The following is a 15,498-nucleotide window of genomic DNA, read 5'->3' on the forward strand; positions in this document are numbered from 1 at the left end:
TGTTCTAACTGTGTGCTTTAGATTATTCAAATGAGTTCCAAAGGGGAAAGAAGGGTGGGCTACTACACTACATTTAGAGTCTTCATCCAGCAAGACAACTACAACTGCAGCGCGTCCCGATAGAGAGACAAAAGCGGATTGACCAAGTTCTAAGCTTCTGGCACAGAGTGGCAGAAGACATACAGACACATTTGCAACAAGGTTAAGCTCTGGCGAGCAAATTTTCACTTCAAGGTTCCTTCGTCTGCGTGTTTCTGCACCTAGTCAGGGCCTCATCTGCGTGTTCCAGATTTTAGGACCCTTTTGGTGTTTCGGTAGATCAGTATCCCACAGATCTTTATGTTCAAGGCTGTTGGGCTCCTTTTCCCAATGTAATGTCACCCAGCAAAAACAGTGGAAAACATCCACACCATCGGACAGCTCACTCGACCACATGGAACGTAAATATCACTTAACCAAACCTCTTTCCAGAGACCTTGGCATTGTTGTACATTACCAGGATATGATGCTTGGTGCATAATGAGGTTCTTCACCTTATAGGTTTCAGAGAAACAATAGTTTATCTTTCTATAAGATAATGTAACTCTGGCATAGCCACAGCCAACTTAATCACTTGTATTTTATGCATCTTATGCACTTTATTCCTTTATCATTCACTGTATTAATTTAATAGTTTTGTTGATTTACTCATGTTTATCTTTTTAATAGTGGTTTTAATTTAGTCTTCATTGTGCTCATAATACAGTAAGAGGCTCTAAAAGTTAGTTGATATCTCACAAATCCTTCAGATTAATCAAGTGACAAAGTCCCTTGAATTAAATTTTTTTTTTATTTGTTCAACAATCTTTTGTTTGCTCCAAGGCAAAATTCTTTGGCTGGTGCCCTGTAATCAGAGAAGGAAAGAGTCATCTGATACTGACTAAAACACGTGAGAACTCCTACATAACTGGTGCCTCGTGTGAGTTAAATGCTACAGTGTATTCAAACTGAGATGTCATTGAGCCCAGTTCACAGGTTTAGGGATCTGATTATAACTCATCATCAGGCTGCACGATTAATCACAATTTACATGGAATCGTGCTTAAACCGATTTGGCTTATTGATTCTGGAATTATGGAATCGCAAAGGCTGCAAATATTTTTAATATGCAGCTTGTCAGAGACGTATGGCTCTGTGATCAGTAGTAACGCTGCTCCATCTGAAACCACTGCGAGCTTGAGTCGCTTATAATGTGCATAAGAAAAAGCAACACACGTCAAACATCTTTCCAAACATGAGAAGCATTTATGAACCTCTTGTCCAACAAAAGACAACATTTCATAAATCAATCTAAGTGTTTAAATCTTCTGTTTCTTCAGCTACAGCAATAGTATGATGCCCATAGGGATTTCCTGGAATAACGTGCATTATCTACTTATGCGGGGCATATTTGGCGTTTCTGCACGAGAACGCCCTCTGGCATTCAGATGGAGCAACATTTACTACTGATCATAATCACAGCCCTTGCCAAACGCGCGTGGTATCATTTTGATTAATCGTGCAGCCCTAACTCATCATTAAAGGCCTAACTCTTGGATGTGTGTGTGGGCAGAACAACATACACAACATGACATGTATTCTTAGACAAACAAATGTTTGTATTTCCCTCATTTGAGCCTTTTGAATTTAAAATAAAAACAAATGTCAAGTGTTGTAGTGAATTGGAATCTGTCCATATAGATGTATATTTACTTACAGAGCACTGAAGGCATGAAATAAACATCAGAGTGAAGAGTGAATCCCAACTGCACCATAATCTGCTTAATTCTCAGAGTCAATCTCTTTCATGTACCGAGTGAACAGGATCAGTCTGCCATCAAACCAATTTTTCAGATTCATATTTTAAAAGAGAAATGATTGACTATGTAAAAATATTCTCAACTAAAGGCAACTAGGTCTCTAAGAAAGAAAAGAACCTTAATGTTGCAGAAATATCCAGGTAGGCAGGGTGCAAAATGTTAAGAAGCATCATGACAAGTTCACAATGAACAAACAGACATGGAAAAACCTGTCTGAACTCCACACAGAGTTAGGGATATTTCTACATTTAGCTTTTTCCCCTCTTTTTATTGTTTTTTAACAGTTAATTCAAACAAAACATCTATAGACAAAATCTGTATTTTTCCAGATAATAAACCAAAAACATCACATCTCAATTCCCCAATTCAGGCCTTTTTGAAAATCAGGAAGGGTATTGGTTTCCTGAGACCACAGCCTGTCACATTGACCAACCATAATGGGATTTTACTTTAAAATAACTTTAACATCGAGTTGTTTTCATCAAAACTGAGAGCTCCCGATAAATAATCAGCAAGCCACATGGATATTTTTGCTCTACCATAAACAACATAAAACAAAACAGCATTAAACTTGTTACTGGAAAATTGCCTTTACACAATGCATCTTTTAAACTTTATAATGCAGGTTCATTTATAAAAATGAATGAATGAATTGAAGTCTATGGAATTGGTGGACGCTGACGCTAGCAGCGGTGTGTGCTGTACATTCATAGAAAACAATGGTTTCAAATGTTAGCATCTGGTGCACAATCCTCTTACAGTTTTTCTGAACTGCTAAAACACTAAACCTCATTCTTTGAACCAAATTATCCAAGGCCTAAACCAAATTGTTGAATAAATCACTCTTTCTGTAAAACCTTAAACAAGTTCAGGCAGTTAGACACCATTTGCAAATCTCATGAACTCTTTTTGCAAAACTCTAAACACATTCTCATTCACTTAACCCTCTGAGGTCGAGAAACGCGCCGACGCGTTTTGCTGGATTTTTTTCACATAGCAGCAACATAAACTTAAATTACTCCATCATTTATGGTTATACAGAAAAAAGAAATATAAAAAAATTATCTGTGATATTTCTACTTTTGTATGTGTCCACTTACAATCAAATCAAAACATTGTGCTTTTGTAAAATAAAGAAAATAAACAGGGTGTGCGTTCTGCCTCTCCGTCGCGGTGAACTTTTTTTTCTTGAGCACGTCTATAAACTGAAACAAAACTCAGCGAATACTTCTCACACATTTATGAGCCATATACCTTTATACACATTTAAGTGTGTACTTTTAAATGATCGGATTCAAACTGAAAACAAATATTCTCTGTTTAAGTAATTTGTATAAAACCAACAGGATGTCCAGTATCTCAAACGCTTGCTAATTACTTTTTAATTCGACTCGTTACCTCAAACACAAAACACCAAAAAACTTCACAAGTCTCTGCTTTTCGTTGAGTTTGGAAGACACGTCTGAGCTTACATTGGATTTACCCCCAGAAGAAGAAGAACGCGATTTGAAGACAAGAAAGATGTAAGGTAAGAAATTCTTACTTATTAGTTTATGGTATTGTTGCATAAACTTCACATTGCAGTTGAACTGTTGCTAGATATATGGTGAATATTATACTATTTAGACCCGTGTTTCCTGTTAAATACTGTTTGTGGATATCTGCTCAAACATAGATATGTATAACCATAATGTTTAATATTTTGGAGCGCGATGGCGTTTGAATGTATCATATTTTGGAGCGCGCTGTGGGTTTTAATGTATCATATTTTGGAGCGCGATTGCGTTTGAAAGGAAAAATGCACCAAACATTAGGCTTTATGTTTTTACTATTATCTCATTTCATATCATCATAACGAATGGAAACATTTGAAGTAACATATGATAATCAATATATTTTTCTCTAGCGTAGTTGTTCTTGAAATCTTTTGGAAGATTTAATTTATTGTTATTATTATTTTATGCAGCACTGCGTAGCCTATGCCTACAAGGCACAACAAACCTGGTGTTCATTATATATTGTTGGAAACGTGTGTGTGTGTGTGTGTATTCTGTGAATTTAAAAAAGAAATTTTAACCAGAAAAATCTAAAATCTATTCCCAAAATCGTGCAGCCCTATAGTTTCTCTTGATATCAGTATGTTCACAGTTTTTTCTTTTTTTTTTTCTTTCAGGGACCAGATGCAACTGAGTCCTGCTGACTTCAACATTCACATGAGTCTCTGTACATGAACATGGTAAAGTGAAAATCAAACACCTTGGAAATGAAAGGTATGTACAATGTTTTTAGGAATGGCACAAAGGTCTCTGTCTTTGGATCATTGTTTTCAATGTGCTCTTTTGTCATTTGTATTTTTGGATTGTGTTGTGTTGTAAATAAATCCAAACAATCTAAAAGCCATTCTTTTTTAAATCTCCTCATTCTTTGTGCAAGGTTGCTCTGAATGACAGGGCCTGATCGCTCCTAATAGGGCAGTTAGGGGAGTGTCTTTGTCTTTCTCAGGTGTGAAAAGCTTACATATTCATGAGATGATCACGCCTCTTCGCATATGGCTTTGTCACACAAAACACGTCTTAGAAATTTTAAATCAATATATTGTCTTATCTGAATGAGCAGTCAGGGTGATTTTCACATAGTTTTGGAGCAAATATTCTAGGCTATGTCATACAATTTTCAAAAGTCTTGTGAAGAAATAATCAGTATGGGTTTCATGGCCTTATTTCAGTGAGAATTTTGTTTTGTATTTTCACAAACCACGCATAAATGTCATTATCTCAAAACTACAAACTTTTACATACATGCTGCTGATATATTATTGTAGCAGAGTTTGTGCTGAATAAAGTGTAATTAGACTTTAGCCATGAAAATGTCACTAGTAACAGAAAAAAACACAAATGTCAGAGCATGTCAGACCACCTCCAGGGCCCAGAAAACAGCTCAGACCTCAGAGGGTTAAACACATTTCAGACAGATATGCACTTTTGTTGCAAAACGTTAAAAACAGACATGCAAAAGTTGAACACAACTTACAACACAGTTGTTATCGTTTACACACAGTGACTCAAAATTGTTCACACTTGTTTATAATGATGCTATCAAACCAACTGTACAATTTAAGCCAGTTCAGAGTGCACAGGTGACACAGGTGCAGTGAATGATGATATGAACAATAGATGGAAACAATCTGAGAGGCAGAGGCAGATGTGTATGTGTAAGAGGATGAGGATGAGGAAGAGGAAGGTGTGTCAAGGCTGGATCGGCACACTAGAAGGTTTTTCCCTTTGCCTGGCAAGAGACCACATTGCCTGGTATGTGAACAAAGTCCTCAGGCCGGACCCAACCTGAAGACGTGATGCCGATATTGTTTAGTTTGTTACAATATCCTTCTTTTCTGTAATTGCATGCTTTGGACGCTGTTCTCCATTTTTTGATGTAGCATCTAATGAATGATCTGTAGTGTTTATAATATTGACTGGCTGTGTGTATAATCTGAAAACATTATTTGATTTGGATTTTTGCAAAAGAGTCAGGTGTCCTCTGAATGTAGTTTGAAGATTTGGTTTTGTGTATAAGGTTTTGAGAAAGTGGGTGATGGTTTCGAGAAAGGTGTTTTAGCAATTCAGAAAAACTGTAAGTGTCTCTTACCCCTCTTGCTGAGCTGGATGTTGGCTTGTCGTCTTCCGTGGCCATTTTCCACATAACATGAATAGTTTCCCAGGTCGCTCTCCTCCACGGCATCTATTGTCAGTGAGATGGACACTTCCTGCTCACCCAAGTGCTCCCGGATAGTTCTGGAATGGTGGAGAGAAGAAAAGGAGAACTGTTCAACAACCATCTATAATTTAAATCAAGTTCTGTCATGACAACTCTCGGAGTGATTGGCATGGTAATGGGACAGCTCTATAGAAAACAGTGATGTCATCATCCAGTTCAGTTCAGTTCTTATTTCAATAGTTTTAGTACAGTCAAATCAATAATATTGCTGAATATTTAGTGTTTGCAAAAGTGTTTTAACTCTTCTAAAAATGTGTTTTGCATAGTGACTCTACTCAAATGATTAGCCATATACATGCCAAACTACACACAATGTGAAAAGTGGGTTAGGGTTAGGGTTAGGGTTAGGCTTGTTTTGCTTGTTCAGTGTACAGTGAAGTGTACAGGAGTTTGTCACACCACTCACATGCACATGTGCGCAAATACACTGTATATATAGTATGTGTACAATTGATGAACTTTATAGTCATTGAACTGAAGCAACACTGAACGGACTTTACAGCTGAATAATGACACTATTGGCTTTACAGCTGAATTTGTTACTATTATTACCATTTGTATTGAATAAAGCACTATAGAAATATAGGTGACTTGACTTGTATGCGTATATTGAGTCTCTATTTACTAGGGGTGTAACGATACACGTATTCGTATTGAATCGTTGGACCATTTTTCCTGCCGACCAAAATTTCATTATTTCAAATGTAGGCGCGTTGCTGTAAGAGATTCTCATAATGTAAGAGACGCCGGCGCGACCACAACATTGCCCAACATCAAATGGCAAACGTAATGCAAGCGGAACGAAACTGCTCGTTATTGTGTGGTTAAAGGACCGTTTATCAGTTTGGACCAGTGCAGCGCGAGCCGTTCTTGATCATGTGACAGTTAGTACACAGCGCTAAGAGATCCAGTAAAGAAAGCATTTAAATTCGCCACAGAAGTAATAACATCGCTGCGAGATCTAGTGAGAAACATTCACATTTCTCCGTTATTAACGGATCAAACAGCGCGTGGAAACCAGGAAGAAACATTGTGTCCACAGATCAGCAACATTCACCATGGATTTACTGTAGTAACACTAACTGCAACCATGGAAGTTTGGCAGGAATAGTAGGCTATAATGCCTTCAAGTAACATTACGTCGGTTTTATTTTGACATTATGAATACAATTGCTGCCCTCAAATGTTAATCTGAACTAAAATAAACCTTTGTTTATAACTACTACAATATTACATTTCATTTTTTCCAAGGAGCTGTTTTGTTTTATATGCTCCTAAGAAGAGTCAATTATAGCTCTAGAATTGCTCAAAGTAATACTATATCATACTTTATGATGTTAGTTTTAATTGAAAAAAAAAGATTAAAAAAAATTAAATCAAGGAAATTTCTCTGGCATTTCTTTCTTTTTGCTGTATCAAAAATGTACCGAACCGTACCGAACCGAACCGTGACACAAGTGTATCGTATCGAACCGAACCGTGAATTTTGTGAACCGTTACACCCCTAATATTTACAAAATATTGTAAACAAAAATACAAGGGTGAAAAATATATATTGTTTCTCAAAAAATAGTTTTGATTTCTAAGGGTTAAAATTATGTATATTTACACTATACACAGAAATGGGGGAGGGGGGTCACTTCTTTCTTTCTCAAAACATTGAGTTTTAATTTCCAAGTGAACAAATTATGCATAAGTGTTTTGACACATGATCAACTGTGATGACCACAACAGTGGTCAACTATAGTTGTGTTTATTTGTGCTATATAAATGAATAAATGAAATGATCGTTGGCTGTAGGCAATCTGTAAAAGAGTGTGCCATTTACACAGCAGTGTTTTTTAAATCTAACACAAGACCTATTAGTTTTGAATGATGTTTCTAATGTAGAGAATTGTGTTTAGTGTTTTGCAAAAAGAGTGTAAAGCAGAGAAGTGCTTGCAGTTTAGCAGACTTTGGTCTGAAGATTAGGAACATGAATGAGTGAGTGAGTGAGTGAGTGTCCTCAAGTACTAGTTTTAGTGTGTAAGCATTTAAAAAAATAGATAAAAAAGTTTGACATTTGTAAAAACCTAGTTTGTATTTGAATGCTTGTGTATAGTTGTGTGTGTAGAAATTTGTTATAAGTATCAGGAAATGTAACTTAGCAACTGAGGAAATTATTGATAACCACAACCACTCATTAGACATAGTGACACACTGAATAAAGTGAAAATCAGACATTGACATTATGATTAACTAAAGCTCATCCATCATAGAACACATACACCTGACTACCAAGCACTACGGGGAAGAAAAAATAACAGGGTATGGAAGAGAAAAGAAGTGTCTTTTCTTTGCAGCTGCCATGGAAACTATGTCTGCAGAGAGAGAGAGAGAGAGAGAGAGAGAGAGAGAGAGAGAGAGAGAGGATGATGGGGAATTCATATCATTAAAGAAACATTGTTTCTGTTCTTGTTGAAAAAGAATAAGGTGATGTTCTGCCCTCTTTTCATGTGTGTGGATGTTTCACACCATTACAGTGATGTCAGAACTGATACGGGTCAGTATCCACAGGCGCTCACCGCCACTAATCAGACTAATTACAGTGTTTGTAGTGGACGACAGAGCTGCAAGACCCAAACCTAGTGGATCTCAGAAATGAAATTCTGCTGTCATTGCTGTCAGCTCTTCTCCATTAGCAGGCTGTGGATTGATTCAGCCACTGGCACAGTAACAGGCAGAAAATGACACACTGGCCTTAGGATCAGTTCTGACTAAATGATAGCTGACATACCAACCAGACATGAGAAATGCAGTCAAACACTCATCCAACATTCACCCACAGCATTAGCAATGTACCGTATTAATACTGTAAAGGGCTCTTGGTTCATTCTGATGGCCATAGTCAGCGGAGCTCAGTGGACTTTAATTTTGGCGAGAGTTGCATACGGACTGTATTACGATGCTCATGGTGTGTTTGTATCCTGAAACATATTCCAAAACCTTATAATGAGTCTCATTTTTGCTATTCAGTAGCTCAATACATGAACTGACTTACAGTAACAGGCAGTCCAGACTTTCCACATTCACACATGTTCAGAATAATACTTTGGAACTCCTAGTTTGGGATCTAGTTTAGGTGAGCCCAGATTCAGTCATCTGCTTTGACCCTGATACTCATCATGATGTGATTAAGATTGCATATGCCTAAACTGCATAATTAATGGAGTCAATGAAATTTAGATGGAGATTACACGAGAAAGAAGCTTTTCTGCTCATCTCGATCCAGAAAGGAAATTAAAGGAATTATCATCTCGATACATGAAAGGAAAGGGAGTCATTAGTATAAACTACTTACTTAATTTCACTTTCTCTGATTCGTCCTTCGTCCAGATCCTCAATGAACTTCTCTCCCTTCATCCAGTAGATGAGAGGACTCACATCCCCGCTGTAACCAAAGAACGCTCGGCAGGTCAGGTTCACCGGGCTGCCTGCAAAAACACACAGTGCAAGAGAAGTCCATATATGTGTAATATCTGTGAAAAATAATATCGTTTACAATATTTCTCAGTAAGAGAAACTGAGCCTGGCCTGTTGTTTTTCTTTGGTCTCTTTCGAGGAACAGAAATGAGTTTAGACTGTAATCTGACATCACAATAAGCTATGTCCTTCTGTAGATACCATACACTTTAACAGAAATACAGAGATGCTGTAAAGTCCAGACTCAGTGATTGTTTTCTAGCCGTCAGACAGAATAAAAACTGATGCTAATGAGAATATCCTATTCTGCACATTGTGAAAATGAAAAGTCAAAGAGAGAATTAATGAGCACAGTCCTGAGACTCACATCAGGCTGAAATCTTGACAGAATGGCAAATATTGGTGTTTTATTTCTGGCCACTGGAGGCCACTGTGGTACCACCTCTAACACATGACAGATCGAAATGGCACAAATCTAGTTTCAGCAGACATGTATCAGGGCAAATAATTCTGTGTTTTTATCGTCGCACACACAGTCCAAACCATCTGATGCACAGTGATTCAGGAAGAACAGCACAGGTCAACATGTGCCATTACCCAGCTATGTTTCCTATCTATAAAACAAAATATACTGAAATTAAAGCTAGCTTTATGTATTTATCTCTTTCTAAATAGTTATTTTAGATTTAGATTTTTATTATGGAACAGACTTGATTCTGTCCCTAGGTTATTTTATCTTGTGTTTATGTTCGTCAGTTGGGGACAAAATTAAAATGTCAAGCCATGATTTCATTTTGTAATCAACTTATAATTGAAAAGTGGGTACTTCCAGAAAAATCAGCATACCATTTTATTTTTGAGAAGCTTCTCAAGCAAGATGCCGCTATGTTGAATTAAACTGAAACGGTCAACTCTGTTACGGTCTAAAGGCACCATTAAGACTAATGTTTTCAAAGTTTACTCCTTTAGTCTGAGATGGTTCTCCTGTCCTGAGCACGGTTCGCTGGACTATACTCACCATGCTCAGGATCGTTCAGTAAAACCATGACCATTATAGTGTACTGTGTGTGGGTGTGTTTGTGTATGAATTGGGAAACCAGTGCAAGCACATCTTAGTTAATCGGGTCTCTATGGTGTGTTAATTGTGTTTTGTCTGTGCTGGCCTCTATTCATTCAGATCCAGCGGAGAGGATCATCCAGACGGCTGAAAGCTGCTCTGCTCATTAAAACGCTGTTGGGAGCATTTGAGCCTTCATAATGCCATAACTGACCTCCTGTGTCAAAACCAATTTAGACAGAAGGACAGAGAGAGAGTGAATGAATGAAAAAATGAATGAATGAATTTAAATGGAAACTGAGAATAGACGGGAGGATCATGGATCAGCCTCTGGCAAAGCAGAGTCAGTCCCAGAAGATTCTCTCATTACCCTCATTCACCCTAACGAGGGAAAAGAACAACAAAACCTTATCTGAACTACCTCGTCACTTTCTAGATGAATAAGTGTACAAGGCACATGTAAGCTGGATTGTGGTCAGGTGATGCCATGTGTTTCCAAATCATTCTGCTCGTTTGGTCTCTCTCTTTCTCACTCGCTGTCTCCCTCCGAGTAGTTTAATAGGAACTTTTGTTCTGGCCGATGTGAAGCCACAAGCAACCAGTCGAGTGAAGACCGAACACTGACCTGAACCCTGTGTGTTTGGCAAAAGCCATTACTGAGAAAGACAGACATGAAAGAGAGAGACAGAAAGAACATTACCCAAGTCATAACAGGGTTTCTGAATTCAAACACTGACTCAAATGTCCCCAACCAACAGATCAGGTGTACTGGAATCCCACAATCCCAGGTTTAGTGCTATCTGCAACTTTCAGCCTGTTTCAGTCTGAAATTCATCAACACATGGAGGAAAAGGATGCTGGTCAAGCCAATTCACAGAGAGTCTTTTACAGATCCAACAGATGTGGCACATCTTACTTGGAAAAATGTCACTGCTCTCCTCATATTTGTGCTGTGTTTTCAAGCTGATGATTTTAAACATAAAACGTGAATCTATATTTCTATCAAATCAAACCTTCATTAACAACAATGCTGTGCAGATATGCGAAGAGCACACTATGGATTCATAAACAGAAGTCAAGAGTTAATAGAAGTCAAGTTACAAATGTGAAGTTGCATTTAAAATGGATTTCCTGACGCCTGAAGCCACATATACAGCACTTACCCTGTACAACATTCAGATGTTATTAATTGTTATTTGCGTAGACAATCACACACCGGTACTCACTCATCATATTGATAAGTACTAGCTAGGATTTAGTCAAGTGGAGACCATATTCAAGGAGCGTGACTGGTCGATCTTTTTGTGCAGTGGATTTAGAGGGTGGATCAACGCCTGTTGATGGAGATGGACGTCATTTAAAATGAAACATTGCCACAAACTAATGAAAAACTAATTTTTAATGCTAACATAATTTATTTTTAATTCATGAATTATACTGCTTTTGTTTAGTTAAACTGTGTTTTAAAATGTTAAAAGATTTCAGAGATAAAGACTGCCACTGATGTGGAATCAGCTTCTCTCTTCGCACTAGGCATTGACGTATCGATTTGGGGTGTGGAAACAGTTCCTACAGCAGCAGTTACGGGCAACGTTGCCCCAGAACAGCTATCAGATATACCTATCATACTGACAATCGACTATTTCCATATAAACACATCACGCCTGTGGCCAGGTGAAGGCTAATCGTCGTCCATCATACACTGCCTGGTAGGAACCTGCATTTCACAATCATTCATCTATGTGATGGTCCTTTGTCGCTTTACAAACACCGCTCATGATACCATCCGATTTGCTTTTGTTTTGTGCAGGTGTGCTTGTGTCAGTTTGTACATGTTTTCCTGTGATATTTCTACAACAGTTTAATTCCACTACCTGGTTTAGTGGCCTTTCACTTTATTGCTCTACTTTATGTCTGTCCTAGGCGGGAGTTTAAGAATTCAGATTGTACTTCCTAAAAAATAGCTTGTCTTAAAACCGTGAGCACTTAGGCCTCTCTCAATCTATTTAATTAAAACAATACTATAAATTACAAGCAATTCTATCAGGGAGAAGGTAAACCGAGAGGAAGCTAAATTATGACCTTGTGGTGCAGGAGCATTTTCAGCCGTACAGCATAAATCCCTGACAGGAAGTGCTGACATGTCAATCACTGGGCTTTTTCTTCCCCGAGTGCTGTGCACAGATGGAGCATCGGGAACAGGAAGAGGTTTCACGGCCGAGAGGATTTGGAGATCGCGTAATGACTTGCGCCCTGCTAAACACGTCCTGCAGAGGCCGTTTGTTTGACTCCGACAGGTAAAGGTGAGGTCACATCAGTCTGTCTACCTGACGAAACTCAAGAAGCCTTTCATCACACATTTCTCTCCACTTTTTCTCCCTCTCTGCATGTCCCACACACACATTGTCCTCTCTGTCAGCATCATCCTGTCTCTGGAGAGGCAGATTCAACCATGATTGGCAGAGGACACTTCTCTTAGACTGGACAAATTCGCTTCTGATGAGCACAAGACAGAGAGAAGAAGGGAGGAGATGTGTTTTCTTTAGTGCAGTGTGTGTATACGTGTGGCTGAATGACCTCAATACAAACACAAGCAACATGTTTTCGCTTAATGGAGTCACTCTGCTAATGGTCACGTTAAACACTGATCCCAGCTGGCAAACCTTACGAAAAGAGAAGTGTAATTTAAGTTAATTTAATATATTTAAATACTGTATATTTTTAAGTATACTTTATGTAGTCAGTATACTAATATCAATGTACTATAAGTATCCTGATAGTTTACTAGTCAAATACTTGTACCACTTTTTTTTTGTTTTTGTTTATGAAGGTACACTTTGAAGTTTAGTTTCATTAAACTACTGGTTTAGTAGTTTTATACTGCATTGCAAGTATACATGTAAGTTTTCTTTAAGTGAACATTACATCATCCTTATAGTTTACTATTTATATATTTACAGTCTTCAGCCAAGATGGCCACCACGCATGAGTCTTCAGAGTGTGCAGCGCTGACCATTGTGGCAACGGCTATCTTGTGTGTGGGGGCAACACACACATCGGCTCCAGTCCCTGACCAGAGTCCAGTGTCGGCTGAACCTGTTTCAGCTCAGGAGACCGCTCCAAAGACCGCTTTAGTCCCTTTGTCTGATCAGATGTGGAGGTCTCCAGTTCCACCAGATCTGCCATGAAAATCTTCAGACCCGTCTGCGCTGCGCTGGTGGTCTTCTTCTCCGAAGAGGGGATCTTCAGTCCAGCCTGCTCCACCCTGGCTCCCCGATCCACCTCAGTCTCCACTCCTTCTTCCGCCGCACGGGTTAGGGTTCGGGTTAGGGTTGGGCCTTACCCTTCATCCCACCCTAGATCTGTCTCCATTCCACCTCCCTTCTAGACTTCTGGTTTTTAGGAGCATCTGAAAGCCGCTCCTTTGAGTTCTGTCTTTTGTTTTGTATGGACTTTTATGTCTCTCCTTGTTATCATATTAGTTGTTATAGTTACCGTCATTGAACACATCTGCAGTTAGGGTTAGGTTAGGGCCTTGGTTTTCAGTTATGTTTTGCTAGTCGTTGTATGCGGTTTTCCGTGGTGGACCATGTTCATGTTTTGGATTAATCCATCTCTTCTTGATATCATAGTTTTTAGGAAATTTAACCCCCTGGGGTTGGCCGCCGCGCCGGCGCGATAGTTTCGCTTTTTTTCTTATCAGTGCAAAAGAGACTCAAATGACTATGATTTTTGTCATACAGGCAAGTGCTATACCTCATTCAAAACTGTTAAATGTCTTCTTTTATTTGTGTACACTCATAATAAAAACAAAATGTTGTGTTTTTCGTAAAATAAAGAAAATAAACATGATGCACGTTCTGTCTCTCTCTCAATGTGAAACTCATTCTGAAATGCGACAGAAAATTACCTGTAACTCAGCGAATGTTTGTCATACAGACTTGAGACGTATGTCTTTACAAAGCTTGGCGTCTCTATTTTTAAATGATGTAAATTATATCAAAAACAAATATTCTCTGTTTAAGTAATCTGTATGAAAGCAATGACGTTTCTCAAACGGGTCCTCATTAACTCTAATGTGACCACACCCACGCGCGCACGAGCGATTGACATGCTAATAGTCCACGCGACGGAACGTAGGCCTGTAAACGTCCCATCACCTGAAAACAAAGAGACTTCAGTATTCCTCTGCTTTTCATCGAGTTTGGAAGACTGTGTTTGTGCTATGCTGTGCTGTTTACCTTGGATTTACCTCAGAAGAATTAGAAGAACGCGATTTGAAGATGAGAAGATTTTTAAGGTAAGACATGTTAAACTGGTGCCAGACTAAAATGTACGTTATGAATGAGATTGGAGTAAAAACATGAAGCCTAATGTCGTACATGTTTATGTATCTATATATAGACAGAAACATGTTGAAATGTGAACTAGATAGGTAGACAACCTTTCAATGCTAAATTTATATACATGTACGACACGAGGATGTTTTTATGTTCGATAATAAAACACAGCATGATAAAAGTAGGCTAGTATGAGTGTTTACTCTAATATGGTGAATATTATTATGTTTAGACCCGTGTTTAAATACTGTGTTTGTGGATATCTGCTCAAACATAGATATGTATAATATGGTTACAATAATGTTTCATAGTTTGGAGCGGCTCGATCGCTTCAGTATGTTCTCTGCACGCGCTGTGAGTTTGAAAAGTAAAACGCGCCAAACATTAGGCTTCATGTTTTTACTCCAATCTCATTTCATAACGTCATAACGAATGGAAACATTTAAAGGAACATGTGATAATCCATATATTTTTCTCAGGTGTAGTGTTACTGAAGTGTTCCTTTTTAACGATTTATAGTTTATTGTTATTATTACTTTATGCCGCACTGTATGTAGCCTATATGCCTACATGGCACTGTATATATATATACAGTACTGTGCAAAAGTCTTAGGCTTGTTAATACCCCCCCGCCCCCCCCCCCCCAAAAAAAAATGGTTTTAAGTCAGTTATTTATATCTTTTGCTGTATTGTGTCAGTAGGAAATATCAGTTTACATTTCCAAACATTCTTTTTGCCATTAATTGTAATAATCCAGTGAGATTTGTGTATGCACAAGGAGTCTGACAACAGCCGGTTGTCAGAAAGTGTACCTTTGTCCAGGTACACTTGCACATAGTTTTTCAGGTAGCTTTGCAGGAAGGTTTCTTCAAGCGTCTCGGAGACGTTCCCACAGTTCTTCTGGATTTAGTCTGTCTCAGTTTTTTCTGTTTCTTCATGTATTCACAGACGGACTCGATGATGGTGAGATTAGATCATCCTGGCTGTTGTCAGACTCCTATATATATATATATATATATATATATAT

At 38.3% G+C, this 15,498-nt stretch overlaps 1 protein-coding gene across 4 annotated transcripts in view; it reads right to left on the reverse strand.

Moving 5' to 3' along the window:
• Window positions 1–15,498, reverse strand: part of il1rapl1b (interleukin 1 receptor accessory protein-like 1b) — a 225,090-nt gene that overhangs the window by 8,041 nt on the left and 201,551 nt on the right. For all 4 annotated transcript variants that reach the window (XM_082155837.1, XM_082155835.1, XM_082155836.1 and 1 more), the window contains exons 7-8: window positions 8,953–9,085; window positions 5,484–5,629 (exon numbers count right to left, since the gene is read on the reverse strand). In XM_082155837.1, coding sequence (XP_082011963.1) covers window positions 5,484–5,629; window positions 8,953–9,085 — 279 coding nt within the window. The remainder of the gene's footprint in view (window positions 1–5,483; window positions 5,630–8,952; window positions 9,086–15,498) is intronic.

This window comes from Leuciscus leuciscus (assembly GCF_965113295.1).
Source record: "Leuciscus leuciscus genome assembly, chromosome: 23".
NCBI classification, from domain to species: Eukaryota; Metazoa; Chordata; class Actinopteri; order Cypriniformes; family Leuciscidae; genus Leuciscus; species Leuciscus leuciscus.